Source organism: Suncus etruscus, chromosome X, assembly GCF_024139225.1.
Source record: "Suncus etruscus isolate mSunEtr1 chromosome X, mSunEtr1.pri.cur, whole genome shotgun sequence".
Classification (NCBI taxonomy): Eukaryota; Metazoa; Chordata; class Mammalia; order Eulipotyphla; family Soricidae; genus Suncus; species Suncus etruscus.
Genome location: NC_064868.1, coordinates 61,165,062 through 61,179,878, shown reverse-complemented (window position 1 = coordinate 61,179,878; position 14,817 = coordinate 61,165,062). Strand labels below are relative to the sequence as shown.

The window sequence follows — 14,817 nt, the reverse complement described above, 5'->3', positions numbered from 1 at the left end:
AGGAGGGAGATATGGGATGTATGTTGGGAAACAGGGGTGAAGGGAAGACAACATTGGTGGTGGGAATGCCCCTGATTCAATGTCACTATGTACCTAAAATATTTATGTGAAAGATTTGTAATCCACTTTGGGCAAAATAAAAATTATTTTTAAAAAATTCCTGAAAACAGGGGCTGGAAAGATAGCATGGAGGTAAAGCGTTTGCCTTTCATGCAGAAGGTCATTCATTCGAATCCCGGCATCCCATATGTTCTCCCGAGCCTGCCAGGAGCGATTTCTGAGTGTGGAGCCAGGAGTAACCCCTGTGCACTGCCAGGTGTGGCCCAAAAACCAAAAAAAAGTTTCTGGAAACAATCATGAAGAAAGACACAATAATTAGAATATGTGGGACACATCAAAAGTAGTATAAAGAGGAAAATTAATACCTTTGCAAGGAAACATCAGGAAGGAAGAGGGGTCCCAGATAAATAACTTAATGGTATATCTTATAAGATTGGTAAGTGATCAACAAAATGAACCAAAAAAGGAAGATTAAGGAAATAATAAACCTTTGAGTGGAAATTAATACATTGGAAATTCAAAATATAATTCAAAAGATCAAAGAAAAGGGCCAGAGTTGTAGCACAGTGATAGGACATTTGCCTTGCACTTGGCTCACCCAGAATGGATGTGGGTTTGATCCTTGGCATCCCAGATGGTCTCCCAAGCCAGGAGCAATTTCTGAGCGCAGAGCCATAAATAATTTCTGAGCTCCTTTGGGTGTGGCCAAAAAACTCAAAGAAAGCAAGAGTTGTTGGTTCTTTGAAAAAATAAAGATTAATAAACCAGTAGCAAAAATAACAACAAGCAGGTAGAGAAACTTAATGAACTGAATTAGAAATGAAAATAGAAGATTATTACAGATACTACAAAAATTCAAAGGGTAATCTGAGAATACTTTGAGAAACTATGTTACAAAACAAGAGAACCTGGAAGAAATGGATAAAATCTGAGACTGCTAAAACCTTCTAAGGTTGAACCAATATTATCTGTCATATCTGATAAAACCTATTAGTATTGAGGAAATTAAAATGGTTTTCCCAAAAACAAAAGCCCAGGCCCAGATGGATTCTCTAATGAATGTTTTCTAATTTTTGAGGAGGATATACTATCAATCCTTTTCAGGTTATTCCAGTAAATTGAAAATGCAGAAACACTTCCAAATAATTTTACAGAGCTCACATAACCTTATTACCCAAAGCAGACAGAGATGCCACATACAAAAAAAATTTAAGATCAATATTTTTGATGAATTAAGATGCAAAGAACCTCAACAAAATACTAGGAAATAGTATCCAACATCTCATCAAGGTCATACACTATGTTCAAGTAGAATTCATTCCAGAGATATTTAACATTCAGAGTTTAATATCCAAAGTAGTTTAACATATGCAAGTCAATCAACATAATAAATAATATTAACAAAATGAAAAATAGAAAACATATGAGCATATCTGAGCCACAGTGCTGACGCAGCAGTACAGCGTTTTCCTTGCATGCGGCTAACCTAGGACTGACTGCAGTTCAATTCCCTGACATCCCATATGGTGCCCCAGGCCAGGAGAGATTTCTGAGTGATTTCTAGCCAGGAGTAACCCCTGAGCATCACCGAGTGTGGCCTAAACACCAACCCCCCACCCCCAAAAAAAGAAAGAAAAAAGACTAAAAAACATATGAGCATTCAACAGATACTGAGAAAGCATTTAATAAGGTCCAATACCTATTCATGATAAAAAAAACTCTCAACAAATGGGAATGGAAAGAACACTAATAAGTATAGTCAAGACTATTTATCACAAGTCCATGGCAAATATTATACTTAATGGAGAATAACTGAAAACCTTTCCCCTAAAATCTGGCTGAATACAAGGCTGTCCCTTCTCACCACTCTTACTCAACATACTGGAAGTACTTGCCTCATCAATTAGGCAAGAAAAAATATATCAAATGCATTCAGACAGGAAAGGAAGAATTATAGCTTGTGTAGTTGCAGATGACATGATACTAAGAAAATCCTAAAGACTGAATCTAAAAGCTTCTAGAAACCATAGTTTCATAAGCAAAGTGACAGACTACAAAAGTAACATGCAAAAAATTAATTTACTTCATATACACATAATTATAGAGGAAAACATAAACATTAAAAATAGAATCCCAGAAACTCAAATACCTTTGAGTAAACTTAACTAAAGAAGGACCTATACAAAGAAACTACAAAGCCATACTTCAAGAAATAAAAGAGGACAAAAGAAAATTGAGACGTATACATATACATGGATTGGAATGTTTTAATGTTCATTAATATGGCCATACTCCCCAAAGCATTGTACAAATTTAGTGCAATCCCTCTATAGTTACCTATGATATTCTTCAAAGAAGTGAATCAAACATTCCTGAAATTCATTTGTCACATTAAACCCTCACAATAGCTAAAGCGACACTTAGGAAAAAGAAGGTGGGATACATCATTTTCCCCAACTTTAAATTGTATTGCAAAGCAATAATAATTTAAACAGAATGGTACTGGAATAAAGACAGGTGCTCAAATGAATGGAATATACCTGAGAAAATGACATGCAATCAATTAATCTTTACTAAATGGGCAAGAAACACGAAAGGAACAAGGAAAGCCTTTTCAACAAGTGGTGTTAGGACTACTGGTCACCTACATGCAAAAAAGTGAACTAAGAGAAATAACTACACTAACAACTACCATGAAAATGATATAGGAGAAATAAAATGCCTGTCTCAAAGACAGCCAAGGAGGACACAGCACATGGGACTGCATTAAACAAAGAAGCTTCTGCTCTTCAAAGGAAGCAGTGACTAGGATACAAAGCTCTTCCACAGAATGGAAGAAACTATCAATAACCCATTATATACAAGTTACTGACAGAACTTATTCAAAAAAAACCTAAGCCCATAAAAAGAAGGGGAGGAAGAAATGAACAGAAGAAGAAATGTAGATGGCCAAAAGGCACATGAGAAAAAGCTCCACATCACTAATCATCAGGGAGATGCAAATCAAAACAACAATGAGCTATCATTTCATGCCAGAGACTGTCACACATTACAAAGTACAAGACTAACCAGTGTTGGCATGGATGCAGGGAGAAAGGAACTCTCATTCACTGCTGGTGGGAATGCTGTTTAGTGCAGGTTTTCTGGAAAACAGTATGCATATTCTTAAGATTACTTTTGAGATAATATTTAAAACAAGAGAGGTTTTGTAACCCTGTAAAATACATAGAGAATATAATATTCCAGTATACACAAAAAAGGCAAATTTATAAAATGAAAAAATTAAGTTATTTAAATTACTTTGATATCAATTGACATGATCTTGGTTTTCTTGGTTTTTGTTTGTTTGTTTCTTTGCTTGTTTTGGGCTCACACTCGGAGGCTCTCAGGGGTTACTACAGGCTCTGCACTCAGAAGTCGCTTCTGGCAGGCTTGGGGGAGCATATGAGATGCCAGGATTTAAATCGGGGTCCATCCTGTGTTGGCTGCATGAAAGGCAAATGCCTTACCGCTGTGCTATCGCTCCAACCCCTGATCATGTGTTTTTAATCCTTCTATACATGTTTAATATGGTAGCTATTTTAATTTTCAAAACTTATACTTGCATTTCTGGACTAGCATCCACTTGATTATGGTATACTATGATTTTTTGTTGTGATTGATACTTGTATTTTGTGGGAAATTCTTGCATATATATTCATGAAAGATACTAGTTTGTATTTTTCTTTTTTTTTTTTTTTTTTTTTTTTTGGTCACACCCGGCAGCGCTCAGGGGTTACTCCTGGCTCTATGCTCAGAAATCGCTCCTGGCAGGCTCAGGGGACCATATGGGATGCCGGGATTAGAACCACTGACATTCTGCATGCAAGGCAAATGCTTTACCTCCATGCTATTTCTCCGGCCCCAGTTTTCTTTTTTGTACTGTTTTAGTTTTTATTTTTTTGTTTTATTTTATTATTTTTTTGGCCACACCCAGTGATGCTCAGGGGTTACTCCTGGCTATGTGCTCAGAAATCACTCCTGGCTTGGGGACCATATGAGACACAAGGATTTGAACCACTGTCCATCCTGAATTGGCTGCTTGCAAAGCAAATGCCCTACTGCTGTGTTATCGCTCTGGCCACACTTTTGTACTATTTTTGTCTGTTTCTGGTATTATAAATTATTTGGCAAGTGTTAATTCCTCTTCTATTTTCTGGAAGAGAGTCTATAGAATCGAATAGATCTCCCTTAAAATATTTGAAATCATATGCATCTGTGATTTGTTCTAGACGGTTTTTAAGATTCTAGAATTAAAACTGAATTAAATTAACTATTTATCTGTATCATCTTAGGTAATTTTGGTTGTTTTTTAGAAAGTCTTATTATAATTTTTAATCAGTCTGTTATATATGTCAAACTGTCAGAACATTTTTGCTAGGTTTATACAAATTTTTTTTTTGGGCCACACCCGGTGACGCTCAGGGGTTACTCCTGGCTATGCGCTCAGAAGTCGCTCCTGGCTTGGGGGACCATATGGGACACCGGGGGATCGAACCACGGTCCGTCCTAGGCTAGTGCTGGCAAGGCAGACACCTTACCTTTAGCGCCACTGCCCGGCCCCGGTTTATACAAATTTGATAATTGTTATATATTTTTGGTGAAAGGACCCATTTTTCTCTATGTAATATCACCTTAGATTCCTGATTCTAAAATAAATAACTAAAACTCTTAGAATGCCAAATTGATAATGATTGCCAGCTAAAGTTAAAGATAGTCTATTTCTCAATATAAGTTCTTCAAGTCTTCTGAGTATTCTCGTTCTCTTAGCCAATATTTCTTATACATTTTATCTTCTAAAACGGTTTTATCTTTCATTAAATGTTCATAAAGATGGCGACTTTTGCTGGTATAGGAAACTGAGAGGCTTCAAGCCTAAAGCCTTCTACCAAGTTTAAATATGGATATAGGGCTTCTGCTCCTGCAACAGCCTCCTCCCTTCTTCCTCCTAGATTCCAGGACCACCACTGGGCACCTGCTCAGGGGGGCCAGCGAGGTGGGTGCCGGAGAGAACTTTAAAGGGGACCCCATGCCTTCACCACTCCCCACCCAACACAAGAGGCTTGGGGAAGTCGCCCGCAACTTTCCTTCCCATCAGTCTCCATTCTCAAAGCCGCATGGGCGCCTGTATAGTAAAGTATAGATAGTATAGTATAGATAGTTTAACAGGATATAATAGTACTCACAATTGTAGAATGATGTATGCGCATGAGCTTATAGGTCGGCCATACCTATGTCTGTTTAATGTACGTTTGCAATATACAGAGTGCCTATGTTGTATACTGTCCTTCCCACCCTTTGCTCATCACTTTACAAACACATTTCTAGCCCTTCACTCCCTCACCCTCACTTGCTATTACCCCAAATTAAACACTTTTTACCCTTTGCTCTTGGCTCCCCAGGAAGCAAATAATTATGCTCACTTCAGCCAGCTGCCAACCAGCTCCCAAAGTGAAAAGATACTTACAGCCTGAAAAGAAACCAATACTGTTGCTATTGATTTGTTATCAGTGGCCACTTTTCTCCACCTCCTTTCACTGTGGACCTTTGCTTGCTACCAGACTGTTTCTGAGAAGTTGCCTGCTCGAGGACACTTCCTAATATATGACTGCTGGGAGCCGTTTTTTTCAGACCTCACAAGGCCAAATCACAGATCAAAGCAGTGCTCCAGATTTTACAATCCCTGACTATTTATAAAGACTTAAAGGGGACATGTATATCTCCTTTGAACATTTCTTTTTTTTTTTTTTTTGGTTTTTGGGCCACACCCGGTAACGCTCAGGGGTTACTCCTGGCTATGTGCTCAGAAGATGCTCCTGGCTTGGGGGACCATATGGGACACCAGGGGATCGAACCGCGGTCCGTCCAAGGCTAGCGCAGGCAAGGCAGGCACCTTACCTTTAGCGCCACCGCCCGGCCCCCTCCTTTGAACATTTCTTTAGATGTATTCCCTTAACAGATATAACCCTTATTGAATATCCTCATGTAGTGACAATTCTCCCATTTTTTGTGATCTGTTCAATAACGAATTCTGGTAGAAAAGTCTGTTTAAAAAGCCCAGGTCCAGATGGATTCACTAATGAATTCTTTCAAACCTTTCAAGAGAATTACTATTAATACTGGCCAGGCTCTTTCATGAAATTGAAAAAATGGAAACACTTCCAAACAGCTTTTATGAAGCTAACATCACCTTGATACCAAAACAGACAGAGATGCTGCCAAAAAAGAAAATTACAGACCAGTATCCCTGATGAACACAGATGCAAAAATCCTCAACAAAATCCTGGCAAATAAACAGCTCCAGGAACCAAACTCCCTCTGGGACATTCTTAATACTGCTCTGAAACCAATATGTGCTAGTTTTGATATGGCTTCCTCATAATGAGGAAATGACAACAACTTGGTCTAAGAGCAGGTTGTCTTAGCTCACCTCCTAACGATAAGATAAATTCAGAAGACATGTCATTTTTTGATTGGTACAAAAGCCAACTTCAATATCTACATAAGACTGACTCTGATAACCATGACTGGGAATAACACCCTGGGACCAATAAAAAGAGACCCTAGTCTAGGCCTTGGCCTATGATCTGTACAACAATCAAGATGTGAGATGTTCTTTTAATGTATTGTGTATAGATTAATTCATAGTAGAAATAAAATTTTACTGTTAATATACAGTTATATAGGTTACATAGATGAATCAATTTGGAAAAATGTTAACTAATAATAACATAGGAGGTATACCGCTATAGAAATATTGAAAGGTAGGGTTCAAATGAAGTTTGGGAAATAGGATCCTTGTCACTTTGCTCCACTCACAATCACCCCAACCCACCTTGTGATTTCCTATTTCTGTAGATTGAATGATGTTGTTACCTAATTATGATTACTCTTTCCTCAATTATCTATTCAATTTTTTTTGGACTTCAAGACATCTCCAGTGAGTGACATCTCTTAAATGTTATTTGATATCTTATTTTCTAATCACAATTAAGGAATGGCCCTCTGCACATCCATAGCACTATACTTCTATTTCTTATTACTTCTTACTTCTTTTACTAATAATTCTATTTCACTTATACTTCTATTTTATATTCCTTTCTCATGTAGTTAATGTCTCAAATTCATGTTCATCTTCCTATTAGACAGTAAACTTTTTTAAATAGCCCATAGTACAAGCACAGGGATATGATGTATAATCATTATTTGTTGCTTTAAATTGTAGCACAGAGAAATTTGATTTCAAAATTATTCAATTGGCAGCTAAAGGTTAACAGGAAAAGAAATCACAATGGTTTTATTTCAAATAAGTAGTTTTATGGGTGTATAAGATAAAGGTAACTATTTCAGCATTCAAACAAAACACAGCCTCCTAATCAGTTCCCTCAAAGTCTTCAGAAATCCAAGAACATGATTTATATGTCAAAGAGGAATTATGTAGCTTCAAAATTATGTATTGATCTTAATAACTATAAAATGTAAAGCTTGTGGATTAATGAACAAATATTGACTCCACCTCATGAAATATTTATGCTAGAAGCCACATATGAAGGATTGTGTATCAGAAGGTTTAGAAAAGTGAAATGGAGAATAAATATCAAAATATGTCTCTCAAAATAGTCTCACTCATTTATGGGTTTTAAGAAAAATAAAAGACATTTTTGAAATAATCCTCAGAGACAAAGAAAGGAGGGCTGGAAAGTCCAGCTCATGACATGAAGCTCACTACAAAGAGCGGTGAGTGCAATTAGAGAAAAAACTACATTGAGAACCATCATAACAATGTGAATGAGTGAGGGAAGTAGGAAGCCTGTCTAGAGTACAGGCGGGGGTAGGGTGGAGAGGAGGGAGATTTGGGACATTGGTGATAGGAATGTTGCACTGGTGAACAGGGTATTCTTTACATGACTGAAACCCAACTACAATCATATTTGTAATCAAAGTTTTTTAATAAAGATATTAATAAAAAATCAAAATAAGATCCTTGATACCATAAATTTGGTTTTTACCAGGAACGAATACTTTTTATTAGACATTCAATGTGCATTGTTTTTAATAATCCCCTTACCACCCTGATAATAATTTAATATTTTCATATGAAGAACCTTAAGCTCAGAAAAGTTATATAATTCTTTCATTTACCACCATCTTTCTTACATTAGAGTGATTTGTTTTTGCATCTAGTACTAACACATGAAATGCATGCACTGGGTTGATACCAAGTCTTAGCTATTGTACTGAGTGCTGAAATGTTTTTTGTGGGTTTTTTTTGTGTTTTTTTTGGTGCATGAATGTTTTTTGTCCTGGGGATAGATAACCAAAAGTGAGATTTCTGGGTCTTTTGACAACTAAATTTCTTATACTGTCAGACTGGAAGGCAGGATGGTTGGTATTGGATGCACTCAGGAACATTGGTGGAGGAAGGTTGACACTGGTGGTGGGACAAGCCCTGATTCATTGTATGAATCTATGAAGGACTTAGTAAATCACAATGGTTTCAATAAAATAAAATTAAAAAATTTTAAATATGTGAACTAGTAGAATGAATGATTGCTTAATTTCTGTTACTAGATACTAAGTGCTGTATATATAACAGTGCTTTATTCATAGCAAGGACAGTTGAGGTTGGTTAATTGGTATTTGATCTATAGCTCTTGCATATATGTGAATGGCAGGCAATTCTGTGAATATCATGCAATATTAAATGCCATAGTTATCATAGTAACATCCAATAGCCAGGATTTGTGTTATCATTTCTAGTATAGTCAGTAAGATAAAAAAAAAAACGTTGTATATCACCAAGTTGAGGAAGCCAAATGAGAATCATAATTAATCTAAAAAAGAAAGTATAGACAAATGTATATGAATGTATATGTATATGAAATGCATATAAAATACCTGTCATTAGGAAATGCAAATCAATAATAGTACAATGACATGTTATCTTTCATTTCTTAGAATTACTATTTGTAAGGCTAGAGGCTTGTATCTCCTAAGTAGAGTTCTAGAGGTCTGGGGACCCCATCTTGGTGAATCTCAGTCAACTGATTCAAGCCTCATGTTTCCCTGAGAAGTTAGGAGCAACCTCTGTGCACAGATTTGTATGGCTCAATCTCATCCTCCAGCCCAACTTAAAACAGTGTATCTATAAGATACATTGAGGACAACTGAAGCAGGAATTTAAAGGAATCTTCAATGAATTAGCCCCATTGACAAAGAAAACAAAAGAAGAAACAAATCGCACCACATCAAACTAAGATGTTTCTGCACTGAGAAAGAAATGAGGACTAAAATTTAAAAAATCCTGAAAAAAATTCTTATCATACATAAAACAAAGGGTTAATATTCATAGTAAAGAATTATCAAAGCTTGGGCCCGGAGAGATAGCACAGTGGTGTTTGCCTTGCAAGCAGCCGACCCAGGACCTAAGGTGGTTGGTTCGAATCCCGGTGTCCCATATGGTCCCCTGTGCCTGCCAGGAGTTATTTCTGAGCAGACAGCCAGGAGTAACCCCTGAGCACCGCCAGGTGTGGCCCAAAAACAAAAACAAAACAAACAAAAAAGAATTATCAAAGCTTAACAACTGAAAACCAAACAATTAAATGAAAAAAGGGAGAGGAGGTGAACAGACTTCCTCAGATGACATAAAGATAGCTAGCTAGCAGGCATATGAAAAATTTTCATCATTTATTGACAGGGAAATTAAAATAAAATGACAATGAGATATGATTTCACACCAGTGAGAATGGCCTATGTAAAAATTTTGAAAGCAGTAAATGTTGATGGGGAAGTGGTGAAAAACAGAAATTGTATTAACTGCTGATGGCCTCACTGCCTGTGTCAGCACCCTGAAAAATGATTTGTTGACTTTTCAAAAACTTATGAAAAGAACTTCCATATGAATAGAACTTCCACTCACGAGCATTCATCTACCCCAATAACAGAAAAATATTAATCTGAAATAAAATTTGATCACCTATGTTAATACATTATTTATAATAACCATGATCTGGAAACAAGTGGTGCATAACAGAAGAGTGGATAATTTTTGAAAATGAAACCTTAACATGTGTTAAAGTGCTTGCCTTGCATGTACTGGACTCCATGTACAGTCTTCTTCAATACAATTTGACCCCTGATCACCAGGTGTGATACCTGCTGGTGTAAATTTGTAGAAGAAATGCTCATCTGCTGGTGGGACTGTCTTATGGTTCAACTAAAAGTTGAGCTTCAATATGGTCTACTAACTAACTAAATCTTAGGGATTCTTTTTTTGATGTGTGTGTTAGAAGCATCAAAGAAAAGAGATGACCAACAGAAGTCTGAATAAAAAGTTCTGCATCACTGATCATCAATGAAATGCAAATAAAAACAATCTCACACCTGTGAGTTTGGCACATACCAGAAAGAACAAAAGTGATCTTTAAAAATCTACTTTCTATAGAAGGAAAACTAATTAAAAAGTACCATGCATGAAACCTAACCATTAATAATATTATAAATCATGGTACTTTAGATCTGGACTCAAGATTATGTAGAAAAATTGGTATGCTTGTATACATCTGACAAAAATGTGGAATGGTACTGCTACTGTGGAAAACTGTAGGACAGCTACTTAAAAACAAAAACAATGGATTATCGTGTAATCCAGTAATCCTACTTTTTATCGCAGGGTCTCAACAAGGTATTTGAATGTCCATGTTCATAGTGGTGTTGTTCATAAATTCCAAGCAACTCAAGCATCCATAGCTGAATTAACTAGGTAAACAAAATGTGTTCTATACATTTAAAGAGATATTATTCATTCTTAAAATGAAGAAAATTCTATCCTGTAATATACTGTGGACATTATGAACCTTGAAAAAATGTTAAGTGAATAACATAGTCATCTGTAGAAAAATAAATTTATTCCACTTATCTGAGATTCCCAGAGTAGTCAAATTCATAGTAACTGAAGTCGATTGGTGGTTTCTAGGACTGGGGGCTTGGAGGTATGGATAAATGGGAAGTTATTGTTTAACAGGACAGGGTTTCCATTTAGAAAGACAAAAATGTTATATAGAGAGATGGCCATGATGATTATCTCTGAATTCACACAATGCCACTGAACTGTACATTTAAAATAGCTAAATTATGTTGTATATTTTACCACCTTTTTTGGGGGGTCATGCCAGGTGGTGTTCAGGAGTTATTCTTGGCTCTGTACTCAGGAATCTTTTCTGGTGGGCTCAGGGTTCATATGGGACACCAGGTATTGAACTTGGGTTGGATGGATGCAAGTTAAGTGCCCTACCCATTGCAGGGATTCTGGCCTTATTTTACCACAATTTTAAAAAAAAGTTAAAAATACTGTTTAAAGAAAATATTTACTTTCACTCTTTTGAGTTCTTTTGGTTAGACACCTGGGTTTTATTGTTTGTCCCTAACATCCTTATTTATTTGAGTTATTCCTTGATAACTGGAAACTGGTGACACAGACTTGAAGTAGCAGTTACCAGCATGACACCAGATTTCTAAGGGACATTCCTATGCCATTTACTTTCCTTGCTAAGAGCTGGAACTTGTTAAAGGGGATTTTTATGAAGTAAAGATGAACATTAAAACCAAAAAAGAAATGCAAGACTGGAAAAATGTTTACAGAAAAATTTCTTCTCTTTGATACAGTTAGTGGCAAACAATATTAATAGGCCTGATTTGGATTCAGTTAGGGTCAGTCAGTCTTCGTTAGTTGGGGCTATTAATCTCACTGGAAATCTTATGAAGACTATGGACCCCTTATCAGAATATTTTTCAAAATTCTTTACTTTTAAAAATAGGAGTCACACCTGGCAGTGCTTGGGGACCATGTGGTATTCAGGGTTGAACTCAAGGCATTGTACATATCACTTGAGTTATTTCCATGGCCCCTGGATAATATTTTACTGTATTATTTATTTATTTATTTGTTTATTTATTTATTTATGTTTTTGGGTCACACCCAGCTGTGCTCAGGCTATCTCCTGTTACTCCTGGCTATCTGCTCAGAAATAGCTCCTGGCAGGCACGGGAAACCATATGGGATGCTGGGATTTGAAAAAAACCACCTTAGGTTCTGGGTCGGCTGCTTGCAAGGCAAACGCCGCCTGCTGTCTCTCCGGCCCCAATTTTTATTTATTTTTAATCTTTTATTATTTTTAAAATAATTTTATTGAGTATTTTTAATTATTTAAAGAACAATGATTGACAACATTATTGATAGTTGGGTTTTAGGCATATAATATTTCAATACCAATCCCACACCAGAGTCAACTCCTATCACCAGTGCTCCCACCCCAGCCTCAATAAGCAAATCTTTGCCTGTCACCTTGACCAGCACATTGAAAAGTTCAGTGGTTGCAGATCTGAATTTATACCTATACCAAACTCCCACAACACCAGTTTAATCAAAGCCCGATCCTTGTTCTCCAAACTTTCCCTTCTGAACTTCCTTCCTTGATTTCTTTCCTCTCTATTGTATATGAAAATATTTCCATAAGATTATTCTTTGCCTGTTGTCCCACCTTGACCTTCCAGGTGGGGGCGCTGTTGAGAGCCAAATAAATAGTTTGGGAGCGAGGTGTTCAGGGTCTTGTGCCAGAGTTTGCTGGCTGGCTCGAGGTCTTTTTTTAGAGCCAGCAGCAGGCTGACAAAGGACTCTCTTCACCCAACCTTTTAACCCTTAACCCTCCTGTCTGTGTGGATTATTTGCGCGGATAAATATTACCAAGATTTCCCCCGAAAAGGGGACAAGAGGATGGGAATCAATTTCTCATTCTGGGAGCTCTTTGTGGATACTCAAACAATCAACCAAGGAGTAAATGGAACCCAACAAATGGGACAACACTTCTCTATCTTGAATACTATTTAATTTTTGGGGGGTACTCAGGGATTATTTCAGTCTCCATGTTCAGAAATTATGTCTGGCAGAGCTCAGGGTGCCATATGGAATGCCAGGGATTAAACCCGGGTCTTTTGACATTCAAGTCAAACACCTACCCACTGTGCTATCACCGTAGACCCTGAATAGTAATTTTAAATGGGAAAATACAATACACAAACTTATCAAGAAAGTTTTTGTTTGGTTTTATTTTGGACCACACTCAGCAGTGCTCAGTCAGAGCTTACTCCTGGTTCTGTGTTCAGAGATCAGTCCTGACTGGGTTCAAAGGATCATATAGGATTTCAGGAATGAAAGCCTGGGAGGGCCACATGGACGGCAAACACCCTACTAGCTGTACTAACATTCTGGCCCCAGAATCTCACAATATTAAAACAATAACCAAAATATTGTATAACTGAAATAAAGTAACGTGTGTCTAATTTATGCAGTAAATAACCTGGTCTAACATCAGTTCCAGTGACCACTGGCTTTTTTAAGTAATTACAAGTATAAACAAAATTCAGGAAGTCTGCCATTAGCATATCTCAGTAACACAAATCACTGATGAATTTACAGATCATTGCTGACACTTTGTGATCTGTTGTCTAAATTTATCATTTCAATTTGAGGTTAGTGAAAATAGAAATTTTTCCCTTTAATTTTTTTCCAATCAAAGCTGTTCAGCCACCCTTTAATTCTAGATCCATTGACTCTTAGTGGAAGATTTTTTTTCCCTAAGGGACATGGATTCAAAGTCTCCAAAGGATTGGAGTCAGATGCCTCCTACCTATTTCATCCTTCAAAAAGATATTTCTGTCCACCTAGTTTCGAAGCCCTGGTTTAGAGCTACAAAAAGCTTGGAGCTATCGGTCCATTTACCAAGCACTAATGATCATCAAGTTCCAACCCAACAATCTGCCAAAGAATCACTTGGGCAGCACTCAGCCTTTCTAACTTCTTTCATCATTGTTTTATGGTGGTTGACTACCTTGTGCTTATCCAGTACATCCAACTCGACAAGCCATCACTCCTTCTGTCCTCATTCTTGAATATACTTCAGTTTTTTCAGGGAAAGCAAGTGTGAGAATACTGGGGTAATTCTGAAACCAAAACAGCCATTTACTGCTAGCCATAATTTTGAGTAGGTAGGCAGTCCTTTTCAGAGAAGAGAACAAATCAGATGGTCTCTTCAGATTCATTTAAATCCATACATTGCTGGTCTCTTTCTTGATCTGTTCCCATGTGATCCTCCAGCCCATGTAGTTCACTTACCTAAAATTATGTAGACTGGGAGCCACTGCAAAACTGACAAGGTTTTCAGGCCCTCATGAAGATTCAGTGTAGAGAAGGCCATGGCAGTGGTGTGGTTCTATTGTGTCAAAAAGCCCAAAGAGAAGGTGAGCATATCCAAATGTGAGCTGATCACAGTTGCTGTGCTTTAATATCTTCTCAGTGAGTCAGTTCAATTTTGTTGCTAGAGTTTTTAGGTTTCACCTGACCTTTTCTCCATTTGTCCATGTTCTCTGCCCCACCCCATCTTCCTACACAATCCTACACAGATTTCAGATTACATTATCCAGTCTCCGTAATGCATATCAATTTTCTGTGTACTCAATTGCAGTGAGACATAAAATGACCCTAGGGTGACTCTAGTATGAAGAAGGAATCCCTGAATAATTAAACTCAGACAAATAAAATAGCTTAGAGTTTGAAGAAAACTTCTGAATAATCATCCAGTCTTTCCTTGATTAAGATAACCAAAAATTTTAAAGGGTATCTGGCACCCAGTCCTAGTGACTGTGGCTCTTCTTGGGTCCTGT

General features: G+C 37.1%; 1 protein-coding gene across 1 annotated transcript in view; it reads right to left on the bottom strand.

The window, feature by feature from the left end:
- LOC125999248 (diacylglycerol O-acyltransferase 2-like protein 6) overlaps positions 1-14,351 on the bottom strand; it is a 38,690-nt gene extending 24,339 nt beyond the window's left edge. Inside the window, exon 1 of the mRNA XM_049767324.1 lies at positions 14,270-14,351. Coding sequence (XP_049623281.1) covers positions 14,270-14,351 — 82 coding nt within the window. The remainder of the gene's footprint in view (positions 1-14,269) is intronic.
- Positions 14,352-14,817: the final 466 nt, after the last annotated feature.